General features: G+C 44.3%; 1 protein-coding gene across 2 annotated transcripts in view; it reads left to right on the top strand.

The window, feature by feature from the left end:
* The window catches only part of tbc1d20 (TBC1 domain family, member 20), a 64,750-nt gene that overhangs the window by 11,009 nt on the left and 38,417 nt on the right, over positions 1 to 15,324 (top strand). For both annotated transcript variants that reach the window (XM_063041077.1, XM_063041076.1), the window contains exon 3: positions 10,648 to 10,728. In XM_063041077.1, the coding sequence (XP_062897147.1) occupies positions 10,648 to 10,728 (81 nt within the window). The remainder of the gene's footprint in view (positions 1 to 10,647; positions 10,729 to 15,324) is intronic.

Genomic DNA, 15,324 nt, shown 5'->3' with positions numbered 1-15,324 from the left:
AAGAATTTGTATGTTCTCCCTGTAGAATGCATAGCTTTTCTCTGGGTGCTTTGGTTTCCTCCTGCAGTCCAAAGATGTACCAGTTAGTAATTGAATTGAAATAACTTTGTTTCTTACCTCCTTCACATGCATGAGGAGTAAAAATCTTTACGTTGCGTCTCCATCTAAATGTGCAATCATAGTAATTTATAATAATTTATAATAAATAAAGCAGTTAGTGTAATATAGAGCACACTCAAATCAGCGTGAGTTCATCAATCTGATGGCCTGGTGGAAGAAGCTGTCCTGGAGCCTGTTGGACCTGGCTTTTATGCTGCGTTACCACTTCCCGGATAGTAGCAGCTGGAATAGATTGCGGTTGGGGTGACTTGGGTCCCCAGTGATCCTACAGGCCCTTTTTACACACCTGTCCTTGTAAATGTCCTGAATCATGGGACGTTCACAACTACAGATGTGCTGGGCTGTCCGCACCACTCTCTGCAGAGTCCTGTGATTAAGGGAGGTACAGTACCCATACCACGCTGTGATGCAGCCAGTCAGGATGATCTCAATTATGCCCCTGTAGAAAGTTCTTCATATTTGAGGACCTGTACCAGACTTCCTCAACTGCCTGAGGTGCCTTTTTCACCACACAGCTGGTGTGTACAGACCACGTGAAGTCCTCGGTGATGTGGATGCCAAAGAACTTAAAGCTGTTTACTCTCTCAGCCCCAGATCCATTGATGTCAATAGGGGTTAACCTGTCTCCATTCCTCCTGTAGTCCACAACCAGCTCCTTTGTTTTTGCGACATTGAGGGAGAGGTTGTTTTCTTGACACCATTGTGTCAGGGAGTTGACTTCTTCCCTTATAGGCCACCTCGTTATTGTCTGAGATAAAGCCGTCGGCAGACTGGAGCTGTGGGTGGCGATACAGTTATGGGTATGCGAGGAGTAAAGGAAGGGACTTAGGTTAATTGGTCATTATAAAGTGTTCCGTGATTAGGCTGGGGTTAAATCGGTGGGGGGGGCGGTGGGTTGCTGGGCAGCATGGCTCAAAGGGCCAGAAGGGCCTAATCTGTACAGGTTTCCCCCGCCATCCGAAGGTAGAGCGTTCCTATGAAACGGTTTGTAAGCCGAAACGTCGTAAAGCGAAGAAGCAATTACCATTTATTTATATGAGAAAATTTTGTGAGCGTTCACAGACCCAAAAATAACCTAAATCATGCCAAATAACACACAAAACCTAAAATAACAGTAACATCTCGTAAAAGCAGGAATGGTATAAGTACACAGCCTATATAAAGTAGAAATACTTCTCTACAACGATTGCCTGCACAGATCTCCGTAGCGAAAATCTTACGCAAGCGCTGTTGGCATAAATGCGCTCTCCAGTAACCTTTAAACTATGAAGCTGCCAAATCTACCAAATAACACTTAAAAATACACAGCCTATATAAAGTAGAAATAATGTATGTACAGTGTAGTATCACTTACCGGAATTGGGAAAACAACGCAGAGCACACTGATGATGGTGTGTTAGACTAAGTCATTGCAGGCTGGGTGGTGCAGTGGCCCCCATCCTCCGGGCCGCCGACCGGATACATTGCTGCGAAAAACGCAGCGGTAGCCGGGAGGCACACACGTAAATGTCGACGCAGATCAGAGGCGACTGCCGATTGCATCGGCACTGATCTGGGCCGACAATTATGTGCTAGGCGGCACCTAATTAACTAGCATGTTTATTTTGGCTTTTTTCTTAAAGATGTGCTGTGTGCTTCCTGGCTACTGCTGCGTTCTTCGCGAATCAGTACAGTATCTATCCGGGGCCCGGGTGTTGGGGTGGTGGGACACGGGTGTTATCTCATCGTCGATCAGGGCAGGCAGCTCATCTTCTCCTATGACTGCCTGCCTCGATGTCGAAGGTCGAGGTTCGTCGTCTGCTGTGGCTGATGTGGAAGGCTTGCTTGACTGCTGAGCCTTGCGCATTTTTCTATCATACAGTTGTTTGTAAGCATTCAGACCAAACTGCAAATATCCCCTAAACCTACGTACCCTTTCAAAATTAAAGTCTTACTTTATCATTGCAGCGAAAATCTCACGCAGTTGCTTCACTTTCTGCATTCAGTTTCGATTGTTATCCTTTCCTCTTCCAATTGCATCAGCTCTTCATCTATCAGTTCTTGGTCATGGGATGCCAAAACCTCTTCAACATCATCTTTGTCAACTTCCACAAGCCAAACTCACTTTGTCCTTGCTTCGTTCACCACGATCGAAACGCTTAATTATGTCTAATTTTACGCTAAGTGTAACACCCTTACTCTTTCAGGCTTTTCCGACACCTTAGAACTCACCTTGCTAACGGCTGCTCGATGCAACGTGTTTAAGCAATGCCGTTCCGAATCCAGGGCAGAGCGGCTGCTCGGGGCGCGCACTGCCTTTTATCGTGCACTGCCTTTTCTTGCGCGCTGATTTTTTTTATCACGCGCTGCCTTTCTTTGTAACAGTGAAAACACCTTCTGAAAGCGAAAACAGGATACTTAATGTAGTTCTTTCATAACAGTGAGGTTTCGTAAAGTGAACGTTCGAGAAGCGGGGAACACTTGTATCTCTAAATAAATAAACTAAACATTTTTCATCAACACTGTCTCCTGTCCTTGTATCTCTGGATATGGCTCAATGTTGATTTTTGGCACAATAGGCCATTTTGCTATGTTAAAAGTGTAGGTTCTTAATATCTATACTTGCTATCAGGGTGAGAGGTGTTGACAAAGGAACATAGTTATAAGTCCTTTGAATTAGCCACACTCCTGTGGTGTTAGTCATTTTCTGCAAATGTACAATTAATGCATAATATCTGACCCTGCTTTGAATTTTACATCTTTTTCTGAGCTGCTTTGTACCCTTTCTCAGTGAAGAATCAGATAGAACTTCAGCTGTAATACCTTATTCCATCATTTCTTCCCAAACTCCCTGAACAAGTCATATGGCACTACAGCGCAGAAATAGGCCCTTTGGCAAATCCAGCCCATGCCAGCCTGGTTTTCTGTCTAGTGTCATCTACTTGCACCCAGACCAAAGCCCTCCATATGTCTCTATCCTTGTATTTATTTAACTTCTCAAATGTTACAGCTGAACCTGGACCTAACACCTTTGTTGGCAGATTGTTCCACATTCATACCACCTCTGAGTGAAGAAGATCCCCCTCAGATTCCCCTTAAGTATTTCTCCTTTTACCCTTGACATATGATCTCTAGTTGTAGTCTCATCCAAACTTGGGGGGAGAAAGCCTGCATGCATACACCCATCTATACCCCTCATAAATTCACTATAATATCTCCCTTCTTTCTCCTGTGCTCCAGGGAATAAAGTACTAATTTATTCACCTTATTCCTGTAGCTCAGATTCTCAAGTCTTGGCCGCATATAAATTGTCTGTACGTATCTTTGGTTTTATTGATATCTGATCAGAAATGCAAACAGTACTCTAAATTTGGCCTCACCAACATCTTATAGAGCTTCAACTTAACATCCCAACTCCTATCCTCAGTGCCCTGATTTATGAATGCCAATGTTAAAAAGCTGTCTTTTCAACTCTATCTATCTGTGATGCCATTTTTGAGGAATTATGGATCTGAATTCCCAGCTTCCTTTGTTTTACTGCACACCTTCATACCCTACAGTTCACTATGTATTCTTACCCTGTTTTGTACTCCCAAAGTGCAACACCTCACCCTTCTGCATTAGACAGGTATATAGATACTTTATTGATCCCAAAGGAAATTATAGTGTCATAGTAGCATTACAAGTGCACAGATATTAGTAGAAAAGTGTGAAAGAAAAAAAGTTACCGTAAAAATAGGATGTGCAAGATTTACAAGTCTAAGATGGTAGTGCAAGAATTACCATAATATTATACAGTAATGGGTGCACATTCACCCCTACCAGATAAGTGGCATGTGGTAAACAGAGCTTAAGCAGAAGTTAATAACAGTCTTACAAGAGGGGTCATCACTTGCTATAGGCTGATTCATTATAGAGCTTAATGGCTGAGGGTAAGAATGACCTCATATAGCTCAGTTGTTTTAGTCTATTACTAAAAGTGCTCCTCTGTTCAGCCAAGGTGGCACGCAGAGGGTGAGAAACATTGTCCTGAATTGTCAGGATTTTCTGGAGGGTCCTTTGTTCTACCACAGCCTCCAGTATGTGCAATTTGACGTCTATAACAGAGCCAGCCTTTCTAATCAGTTTATTGAGCCTGTTGGCACCACCTTTGTTGACGCCATTGCCCCAGCACACCACTGCATAGAGGTGACTCTGGCATTTCTTGTACACAGCATCTGTGTTGGTGCTCCACTCATGTCTGTCATCCAGGTGCATCCCCAGGTACTTGTAGGTCCTCACTATGAATAGTAATGGGGAGCAATGCAGGCTTGGTTGTCTTAAAAAGTCCATCACCATCTCCTTTGTCTTACTGATGTTGAGCTGCAGATGATTTAGCTTGCACCATTTGACAAAGTCCTCCACCAGGGCCCTATATTCATCCTCCTGACCTCCCTTTATACACCCTACTACACTCAAATGACATGACTCAGTGTTGTATCTAAAGTCTGAGGTATACTGGGTAAACAGGGGAATGGAGCCAATATAGTCCCCTGTGGGGCCCTAGTGCTGCTTGTAGCCATGACTAACACACAGCTCTGAAGCCACACATACTGTGGTCTGCCAGTCAGGTAGTTCATTATCTAGGATACAGTGGAAGTGCCAACCTGCATTGAACGGAGCTTTACCCCCAGCAGTCAGGGCTGTCTGGTGTTGAAAGCACTTGAGAAATCAAAAAAACATGACCCTCACAGTGCTGCCCTGCTTATCCAAATGGGAATAGGCTCTGTTCAGCAGGTAGATGACAGCATCATCAATGACTCTGTGCTCCTGATGGGCAAAATGCAGGGGATGGAGGGCTGATCTGAATAGGGGTCAGAGTTGAGCCAGGACCAGTCTCTAGGGTCTTTATGATGTGTGAGATCAGGGCCATTCAAGTCTTTTGGTTGCCCTTCTTGGGTACTGGGACAAGACATGATGTTTTCCACAATCGGGACCCTTTCCAGGCTGAGACTCAGACTGAAAATGCGTTGGAGAACTCCACACAGCTGCTCAGCACACTCCTTCAGGACCTTGGGGTTCACACCATCCGGTCCCGATGCTTTGCCATGTCTGAGTTTCCCCAGAGCCCTTCTCACCTGATCAGTAGTGAAGGTGAGTCCGTGATGACTGGGGAGTTGGTGGAAGGTAGGAACTGGGGGAGGTAAAGATTGGGACAATAGCAGTTGGTGTGTGGAGGTGTGGATGGTGGATGCAGGGGAAGGAGGGGGTGTGGACAGTGGTAGCCTGCATTGTTCATCCATGTGTTGAATTGGAGGAGGGAGAAGAGGAAGCGTTGGTGCTGAGGAAGCATTGGGTGCCTTGGCACCTGGACTGGTGTGATGAGGTGGGTATGAATAGGAGGGCAATAGTCAGACCTATTGCAGAATTAGTTTAACCCACTCACAGCTGCATTCTAAGGCTCTATAGCTAGGCTGAATGAAACCAGTGATGTCCTTCATGCCTCTCCCCTTTCTTCTGTATTCCTCTTTAGTACCTTGATCTTCTCCTTTAGCTCCCTCTGTACATGTTTCACTTCTTCTGTCTCCTAATCTGAAGGTTCTCTTTTTGTGGTTGAGAAGAGTCTTCAGATCAGTAGTGGCTCATGTTTTGCTGTTGGGGAAGCAGCAAACAGTCCTTGATGGTATTGCAGTGTGCACACAGAAGTTGATGTAGCCACTGATGTAATCAGTAAATTTGTTGATGTCCTCCCCATGTGGTTCACAAAGCACATTCCATTCAGTAACCTCAAAGCAGCCCTTCAAGGCCTGGATTTCCCTCTGGAGACCATTTCTTCTTGTCTTGGTGGTAACTAGCTGTTAGAGAAGGTGGTGGTGAGGTACTGTCGTGAACTGCAGGATGTGTGAACACCATCACAAATACTAATGTAGTGGATGACATTTACACAAGTGGGTGCCATGGTAGTGAAGTGGTTGGTGCAGTGCTACTACAGCTCAGGGCATTGGAGTTCAAATCCTGACATTGCCTGTAAGGAATTTACACGTCTTCCCCATGGGAATGTGTGGGTTTCCTCTGGGTGCTCTGAATTCCTCCCTTGGTCCAAAGTAGGTTAATTGGTCATTGTAAATTGGCCTGTGATTAGGTTAGAGTTAAATCAGTGAGTTACTGGGCAGCGCGGCTTGGTGAGCCAGAAGGGCCTGTTCTGTGCTGTATCTTTAATTAAATGCATTCCATCTGAAAATTTTCAGCCCATTTTCACAGCTGGTTCAGATCACTTTCAAATGTTGATAACATACAACATAGAATAGTACAGCACAGTACAGGCTCTTCAGCCCACAATGTTGTGCTGATCCTTAAACCCTGCCTCCCATATAACCCCCCACTTTAAATTCCTCCATCATGAATAACCTTCATCACTTTCCACTATGCCCCCAATCTTGGTGTCACCTGTGTAATTGCTGATCCATTTTAGCACACTATCATCTAATTCATTAGTATGGATGATAACAATGGACCCAGCACTGATCCCTGCACTACATCACAAGTCAGAGAAACACCTATCTATGACCATTCTCTGGCTTCTCCTGCTAAGCCAGTGTTGAATCCAGTTGATTACTTCATCCCAAATGCCAAGTGACTTAACCTTCTGGACTAGCCTCTCATCTGGGACTTAGTCTGCATGGACCTTGGCAAGGCTTTTGACAATGTCCACTGCCTTCCCTTCATTAGCCTTCTTGGTAAGCCACTCAGAAAGCCATTTTATTATCCCAAATCTGACCCTGTCTATTCAAATATGTATATATCCTGTCTCTAATATCTGACTGATATAAGGCTTACTGGCCTGTAATTTCCCAGCTTAATTTTGGAGCGTTTCTTAAATAGTGGAACATCATTAGCTATCCTCCAGTCCTCAAGCACTTACCCATGGCTAAGGATGTTTTAAATGTCTCTGCCAAGGCCCCTGCACTTTCTGTTCTAGCCTCCCTCAAGGTCCAAGGAGACACCTTGTCAGGCTCTTGGGAGTTACCTTTCCTAATTCACCTCAAGACATCAAGCACATCCTCTTCCATAATCTCCATACAAAGTTAACAGTACATATCATATGCAACTTTGAGATTCATCTTCTTACACGCAGCTGCAAAACAAAGAAATACAATAATATCCACAAAAAACCCACACAACAAGACTGTCAAACATCCAATGTGCGGAAAAAAATTGCAAATTGTGCAAACTTCTAAAAGAGCAAACAAATAATACACAGAGCATGAACTGCAGTGTCCTCAAAAATTAGTCCACAGCCACAGAGCCAGTTCAGAGCTGAGGCGAGTGCAGCTGGTCCAAGAACCGGGTGGCTTCAGGGTGCTACGGTGGCGTAGTGGTTAGCACAACGCTATTACATTTTTGGGCATCAGAGTTCATAGTTCAATTCTGATGTCATTTGCAAGGAGTCTGTCTGTCCTCCCCATGGTATGCACGGGTTTCCTTTGGATGTTCTGATTCCTCCCACAGCCCATTGTAAATTATCCTGTAATTAGGCTAGGTTAAATTGGGGGCTTCTGGGCAGTGCAGCTCGGAAGTGGCTGTCTGTGCTGTTTCTCTAAGTAAATAAAATAACTGCTCTTGAACCTAGTAGTGTAGACCAATACTCCTGCACCTCCTACCATTTGGTAGCAGCAAGAGGAGAGTGAGACAGGTCAAATGCAGGCAGATAGGATGGGATCAAGTGGAGGTTCTTGGCAGACACAGAATAGTGATTTGAATGCTTTTGACATCCACCCTCTCCCTCAGGCACCTTAATCTTTTAATCTGGTTTGGTGTTTATATTGGTTAAGTACTAGTTCGCTTTTACTCTTGGGACCGGGCCCTGCAACTTCAATCTGACGTGAAGTCCACTCCAGCAATGGCACCGCAGATATACCTGCATCCTTGAGGGTCCAGTTCATTGAATCCTTCAGGATACCATAAAAATGTCAGATCATTCAGAGGGTTCAAAAGCACAACTCCCAAAGGGAAATTACTGGCTGCAGATTGTAGTTATCGTAATCCAGAATTATATTTTGCCATCTGCAAAATATCGCGGTATATCACCAAAGCCATCCTTGTATCATTATTCCTTATTTTCATGTCTATCTCCCACATAAACACTAATTTGCAATCTTCCCATGTCTCTTTCGGCTCCCTGCATAGAATGCTCATGCTGATCTATAGGAAGACCAATTTTGTCCCTTGCTATCCTTTTGCTCTTAAGGTAAAACAGAATCCCAAGGGCTTCTCCAGCTACCTCGTCTGCCAGAGCAACCTCATATCTTCGTTCAGCCTTCCCAATTTCTCTCAAATTTTCTTTTGTATTGTTTATATTTCTCAAGTGCCTCATTTGATCCTAACTACCTATACTTGATAGTGCTTTCTCAGTTTAGAATCTTAACCCAAGAACCAATCCTGCCCTTTTCCATAATCTAACCCTCAGGACTAGTCCTATCCTTTTCCATAATGGATTTTCTTTATGGATTTTTCTCATATGGATTTTTTTTTTGTGTGTGGTGCTATTTACCCTTTGGCTGATTTTGTCCAAGATCTCTGAATCCTATTTCTGATCAGCTGTGGTTGAGGAGAAAAATTGAATTAATAAGAGGTTTTCACAGTCTCAGAATGTGCAAGAAATGAAACTTGTTATGGTATATAAAAACAGTAGTAGGAAATCCAGTTGTTTACAATATATATTAATGACTTGGATGAGGGAATTAAATGCAGCATCTCCAAGTTTGCGGATGACACGAAGCTGGGTGGCAGTGTTAGCTGTGAGGAGGATGCTAAGAGGATGCAGGGTGACTTGGATAGGTTGGGTGAGTGGGCAAATTCATGGCAGATGCAATTTAATGTGGATAAATGTGAAGTTATCCACTTTGGTGGCAAAAATAGGAAAACAGATTATTATCTGAATGGTGGCCGATTAGGAAAAGGGGAGGTGCAACGAGACCTGGGTGTCATTATACACCAGTCATTGAAAGTGGGCATGCAGGTACAGCAGGCGGTGAAAAAGGCGAATGGTATGCTGGCATTTATAGCGAGAGGATTCGAGTACAGGAGCAGGGAGGTACTACTGCAGTTGTACAAGGCCTTGGTGAGACCACACCTGGAGTATTGTGTGCAGTTTTGGTCCCCTAATCTGAGGAAAGACATCCTTGCCTTAGAGGGAGTACAAAGAAGGTTCACCAGATTGATTCCTGGGATGGCAGGACTTTCATATGAAGAAAGACTGGATGAACTGGGCTTGTACTCGTTGGAATTTAGAAGATTGAGGGGGGATCTGATTGAAACGTATAAGATCCTAAAGGGATTGGACAGGCTAGATGCAGGAAGATTGTTCCCGATGTTGGGGAAGTCCAGAACGAGGGGTCACAGTTTGAGGATAGAGGGGAAGCCTTTTAGGACCGAGATTAGGAAAAACTTCTTCACACAGAGAGTGGTGAATCTGTGGAATTCTCTGCCACAGGAAACTGTTGAGGCCGGTTCATTGGCTATATTTAAGAGGGAGTTAGATATGGCCCTTGTGGCTACGGGGGTCAGGGGGTATGGAGGGAAGGCTGGGGCGGGGTTCTGAGTTGGATGATCAGCCATGATCATAATAAATGGCGGTGCAGGCTCGAAGGGCCGAATGGCCTACTCCTGCACCTATTTTCTATGTTTCTATGAATTATCAATAGATTTTTTAATACTGTCATTTTACAGAAAGCTCTTCAGTAATTAATAATGTGATGGGTATTTCTTGAGAGGGAATTACAGTCTTGGATTTACATCTTATTCAAGTGGAAAGCCCTTCAACATTGCAGCACTCTCCATGCTTAGTGTTGCACTTGTGTCAGGCATGTCTTTGTCTTTGAGCTAATAAACCTTCTGAGAGTTATGAGAATTCCAAACGTAGTTTTGCACTTTATTGGATAGTGTTTTTTTAAACTTTTAAGTCAGATTACTTGGGTCAGTAATGAATAAAAATAAATGTAAGACGTCTGAATAATGGGATGTGAATGTTTTGCGTTCAATATGTTGTATTTTGTTTATGCTTGTACTGTATAGATTGCAACTGTAGTTTGGAACTTCTGTGTGGCATAGAAAGTACCATAAGGTGGATGGTAACAGTCCTTTAACCAGGGTAGGGGAAATCAGAACTAAAGATTAAAAATGTAACACACAGAGGAAACCTACACACTCATGGGAAGAACGTACTTACTCCTTTCAGACAACACTGGGAATCGAAACCCAATCAGTGATACAGGTGCTGTAAAGTGATTGTGCTAACCACTACTCTATCATGCTGCCCCAAGGAAGCATAGATGTAGGGTGAGAGGGGAAATATTTAAAGGGGATCTGAGGAGCAACATTTTCCTGTAGAGGGTGGTGAGTATATGGAACGAGCTGCCTGAGGAAGAGGTTGAAGCAGATAACAATAGTTTCATGGAGAGGTACATGGAGGAGCTGAGTTTAGAGGGCTTGTATCTGTGCAGTATTGCACTGTAACTCTATGGCTGTGTTAACTATACAACATTAATAAATACTTGAACTTTGCAACAGGACCAGAACTCCGAGAGAAAAACAAAGACTTTCAACAGGTGCGACTGGATGTGCAGCGATCGTTACGGCGCTTTCCACCTGGTAAGTCATCTTGAAGTGAAATATAGGCTTTGCTGGAGAAGGAGACTGCTGTACATGCGTTGATGTAGATCCTTGGTTCTGGCCATATAATAGAGCATAGATTTTAATTTTCACAAAGACCAAGCATAACCAATGATTGAAGATTGCATAAGTTCTTCACTTACAGATCAAAATTAGCTTTATTGGTCACATATACATCAAAGCATATATTGAAATGTTGTTAAATACCAACATAGTCCAAGAGTGTGCTGGCGGCTGCCCACAATTTCACCATGCTTCCAGTGCCAATATAGCGTACCCATAACTTACCCGTTTATCATTTCTTTTAATTGTATGAAGGTGCTGACTTCTTCAGAATAGAGGGCATAGCCCTTTTCGTGCTTTCTGTCAGGAGAAGTTATAAGAACTTTCCCTCTGGATTTTTAATGTGCCTAACTGAATGAATTTTCGGTTATGTTGCAGATGCAACAGCCAATGTAATATAGAGGGAAAACCCTACTTGATCTCATCCTTGCCAGTCTGCCTGCTGCAGATGCATTTGCCCATAACAGCATTGGCATGGATAACCTTTCTTCAATTGTAATGAAGTCAGAAATAGTGGTGTTCGCTGATGATTGCACAATTTTCAGCACCAGGCACAAATGCTTAATTACTGATGCAGTGTACAATCAAATACAGCAGAATCTGGCCAATACCCAGGCCTGGGCAAATAAGTAGTCACACATCCAGATATCACCCTCTGACTTCTAACAGAATTACCATCACTGTGCGCCCCGCTGTCAATTTCCTTGTGTAACTATTAAGTAGAAGCTTGGGTAACCATATACACAATGTGGTTACAAGAGCACGTCAGAGGCTAGGAATTCCATAGTGAGTAATTCCCCTCCTAACTCCCCAAAGCCTGTTCACCATCCAAGAATCTTAAGTCAAGGATGACATGGAATATTCTCCATTTGCTTGGATGTGCAGCTTCAACAAAACCTGATCAACTCTATACAAGACAGAGCAGTCGTCTTGATTGGCATCTGATCCACTTATTGCACCACCAATGCACTGTAACACTACCATTTACAGGATGCACTGCAGATACCCATGGCTCCTTTTACTGCATCTTCAAAACTCTTGACCTCTACCTGCTAGAAGGACGAGGGCAGCATGGGCAATTCTGCCACCTTGAAGTTGCCATCCAAGCCAACACACCATCCTGACTTGGAAGTATTTCTCAGTTCCTTCACTGTCACTGTGTCAAAATTCTGGAACTCCTTTCCTAACAGCATTGTAGGTATATTCACAAGTCAAGGGTTGCAGCAGTTCAGGAGGAACTTCAATACCCTTTTGAGGGAGAGTGTTCCAAGGTCCTGCCACCCTTGTGTAAAGGAACCTCTGGTTCTTAGTACTGAATGGTGGCCTGATATCCTGTGACCAGAAGAGGCCTGTCATTTCCTCAGAAATATAGAGGAGTGGAGAAACTTAAAGGATCTTCCATGGTGGAGGAGGAGACATGGGGGATGCTGGAGAATAGGGCTGAGAGAGAAAATAAGTCAGCCATGATTGAATGGCAGAGCAGACTCGATGGGTTGAATGGCCTAATTCAACTCCCGTGTCTTATGGTCTAAGATGGTCCTCATTGCCTCTGAGGACAAGTTGGGGTGGGCAATTAAATGCTGGCTCAGCCTTTGATGCCCACATCCCTTGAGTGAATAGCAGAAATGTTCATTTATTATAATGTGTGGCTCACTGTATACCCTATCAGATTTCAGTTATGATTATTGTTACCACTGTGTGCTGAGGTTGGGAAGCCTGTTTTTTTTCCCCCTTCAAGGTGTATGATGTTCATACGATGTTTATGAGTATGTTAGAGCAGAGAGGATGCCTATCCTAACTGCATAATACGCGTAACATACTGTGTGATATAACACTTTTTTAAAAATAAAGAGAATTTTATCCTTTAGAAAGAAATTACATAACAGCATATATAATAGGTTCTCCTCTCACTTCTGCTCCACTTTGCCAGAAATACTGCTGTGCCCTAGATGATACAAAGAGTAATCTTTGGTCACAAGTACCCAATTATCTGTGATTTGTTTGGCAGAATTTGTTGTTCATGCCCTGATCTGCTGCAGGGATTCTGGTCCTGTGGTTATGATAATATAATCTGAAAAGCATAAATTGTGTTACTTTTTTTTTAATACTTAATGTTCCCATTCAGCACTAGTATATAATGCTGTGGCTTTGTGAGTAGCAGTTTTCCTCTTTAAGTCACAAGGTTCAGGATTCAAGAACCACTTCTGAGACTTGAGTTCAGCCATTGAATTCTTCAGAGCAGTACTGCCTTTCAGATGAGAGGCTAGAGTGAGGCTAGAAAGTCTGTTCTCAAGATTGAAGATTCACAAACTTAACTGTCGTAGTAGGTCCATTATTTCTGCTTGCTCTTGCCACAGTGAATATATGTCCTCATATTTTGATTCCATGTTGTCCCGCTTGGTTCAATCCCTTTTGATGTAGATCTGTGATATTTCACATGTTCTCCATCATTTTAACAACTTTCAGTTTGCTAGCCCTGACCGCCTAATTTTCAGTCTTTGTACACTTTCATCTCTCATCAGGAAGGCCTTTAAGGCTCTCCACTTTCTGGACAAAAGACCTTGGCATTTCCCTCCACCACCACCTTTGTTTGTCTGCTGGAACTAGTAACTATTTTTCTTTCCATACTTCCCACTTTCTCCAAACCAAAGATGTAGCTGTTGGTGTTTGCATGGGCCCCAGCTGTGCCTGCCTTTTTGTTAGCTACATGGAAAACTCCATGTTACAAGCCTACAACGGTAATGTTCCCCAACTGTCTCTCCGCTACACTGATGACCACATTGGTACTGTTTCCTGTGCCCATGGTGAGGTGAAGAATTTCATCAACTTTGTCTCCAACTTCCACCCTGTCCTTAAATTTACTTGCAGAATCTCTGTCTCCATCTCCGGATGCACATTATCTACCAAAAAATCCACTGATTCTCACACTTATCTTGACTATACTGTACCTCTTCCTACCACCCTGTCATGACTGAAAAGGTTTAGAACAGTAATTTGGTTGCATGACTCCAAATAGAATGTTGTTACAACATACATCAAAGTTGCTGGTGAACGCAGCAGGCCAAGCAGCATCTGTAGGAAGAGGTGCAGTCGACGTTTCAGGCCGAGACCCTGCGTCAGGACTAACTGAAGGAAGAGTGAGTAAGGGATTTGAAAGTTGGAGGGGGAGGGATAGAGCCGAGAGCTGGACAGGTGATAGGCAAAAGGGGATACGAGAGGATCATGGGACAGGAGGTCCGGGAAGAAAGACGGGGGGGGGGTGACCCAGAGGATGGGCAAGAGGTATATTCAGAGGGACAGAGGGAGAAAAAGGAGAGTGAGAGAAAGAATGTGTGCATAAAAATGAGTAACAGATGGGGTACGAGGGGGAGGTGGGGCCTTAGCGGAAGTTAGAGAAGTCGATGTTCTTGCCATCAGGTTGGAGGCTACCCAGACGGAATATAAGGTGTTGTTCCTCCAACCTGAGTGTGGCTTCATCTTTACAGTAGAGGAGGCCGTGGATAGGCATGTCAGAATGGGAATGGGATGTGGAATTAAAATGTGTGGCCACTGGGAGATCCTGCTTTCTCTGGCGGACAGAGCGTAGATGTTCAGCAAAGCGGTCTCCCAGTCTGCGTCGGGTCTCGCCAATATATAAAAAGCCGCATCGGGAGCACCGGACGCAGTATATCACCCCAGTCGACTCACAGGTGAAGTGATGCCTCACCTGTAAGGACTGTTTGGGGCCCTGAATGGTGGTAAGGGAGGAAGTGTAAGGGCATGTGTAGCACTTGTTCCGCTTACACGGATAAGTGCCAGGAGGGAGATCAGTGGGGAGGGATGGGGGGGACGAATGGACAAGGGAGTTGTGTAGGGAGCGATCTCTGCGGAATGCAGAGAGAGGGGGGGGAAGGGAAAAATGTGCTTAGTGGTGGGATCCCGTTGGAGGTGGCGGAAGTTACGGAGAATAATATGTTGGACCCGGAGGCTGGTGGGGTGGTAGGTGAGGACCAGGGGAACCCTATTCCTAGTGGGGTGGTGGGAGGATGGAGTGAGAGCAGATGTACGTGAAATGGGGGAGATGTGTTTAAGAGCAGAGTTGATAGTGGAGGAAGGGAAGCCCCTTTCTTTAAAAAAGGAAGACATCTCCCTCGTCCTAGAATGAAAATCCTCATCCTGAGAGCAGATGCGGCGGAGACGGAGGAATTGCGAGAAGGGGATGGCGTTTTTGCAAGAGACAGGGTGAGAAGAGGAATAGTCCAGATAGCTGTGAGAGTCAGTAGGCTTATAGTAGACATCAGTGGATAAGCTGTCTCCAGAGACAGAGACAGAAAGATCTAGAAAGGGGAGGGAGGTGTCGGAAATGGACCAGGTAAACATGAGGGCAGGGTGAAAGTTGGAGGCAAAGTTAATAAAGTCAACGAGTTCTGCATGCGTGCAGGAAGCAGCGCCAATGCAGTCGTCGATGTAGCGAAGGAAAAGTGGGGGACAGATACCAGAATAGGCACGGAACATAGATTGTTCCACAAACCC

This window comes from Mobula hypostoma, chromosome 2 (assembly GCF_963921235.1).
Source record: "Mobula hypostoma chromosome 2, sMobHyp1.1, whole genome shotgun sequence".
Classification (NCBI taxonomy): domain Eukaryota; kingdom Metazoa; phylum Chordata; class Chondrichthyes; order Myliobatiformes; family Myliobatidae; genus Mobula; species Mobula hypostoma.
This window is presented reverse-complemented; position numbering and strand designations above follow the sequence as displayed.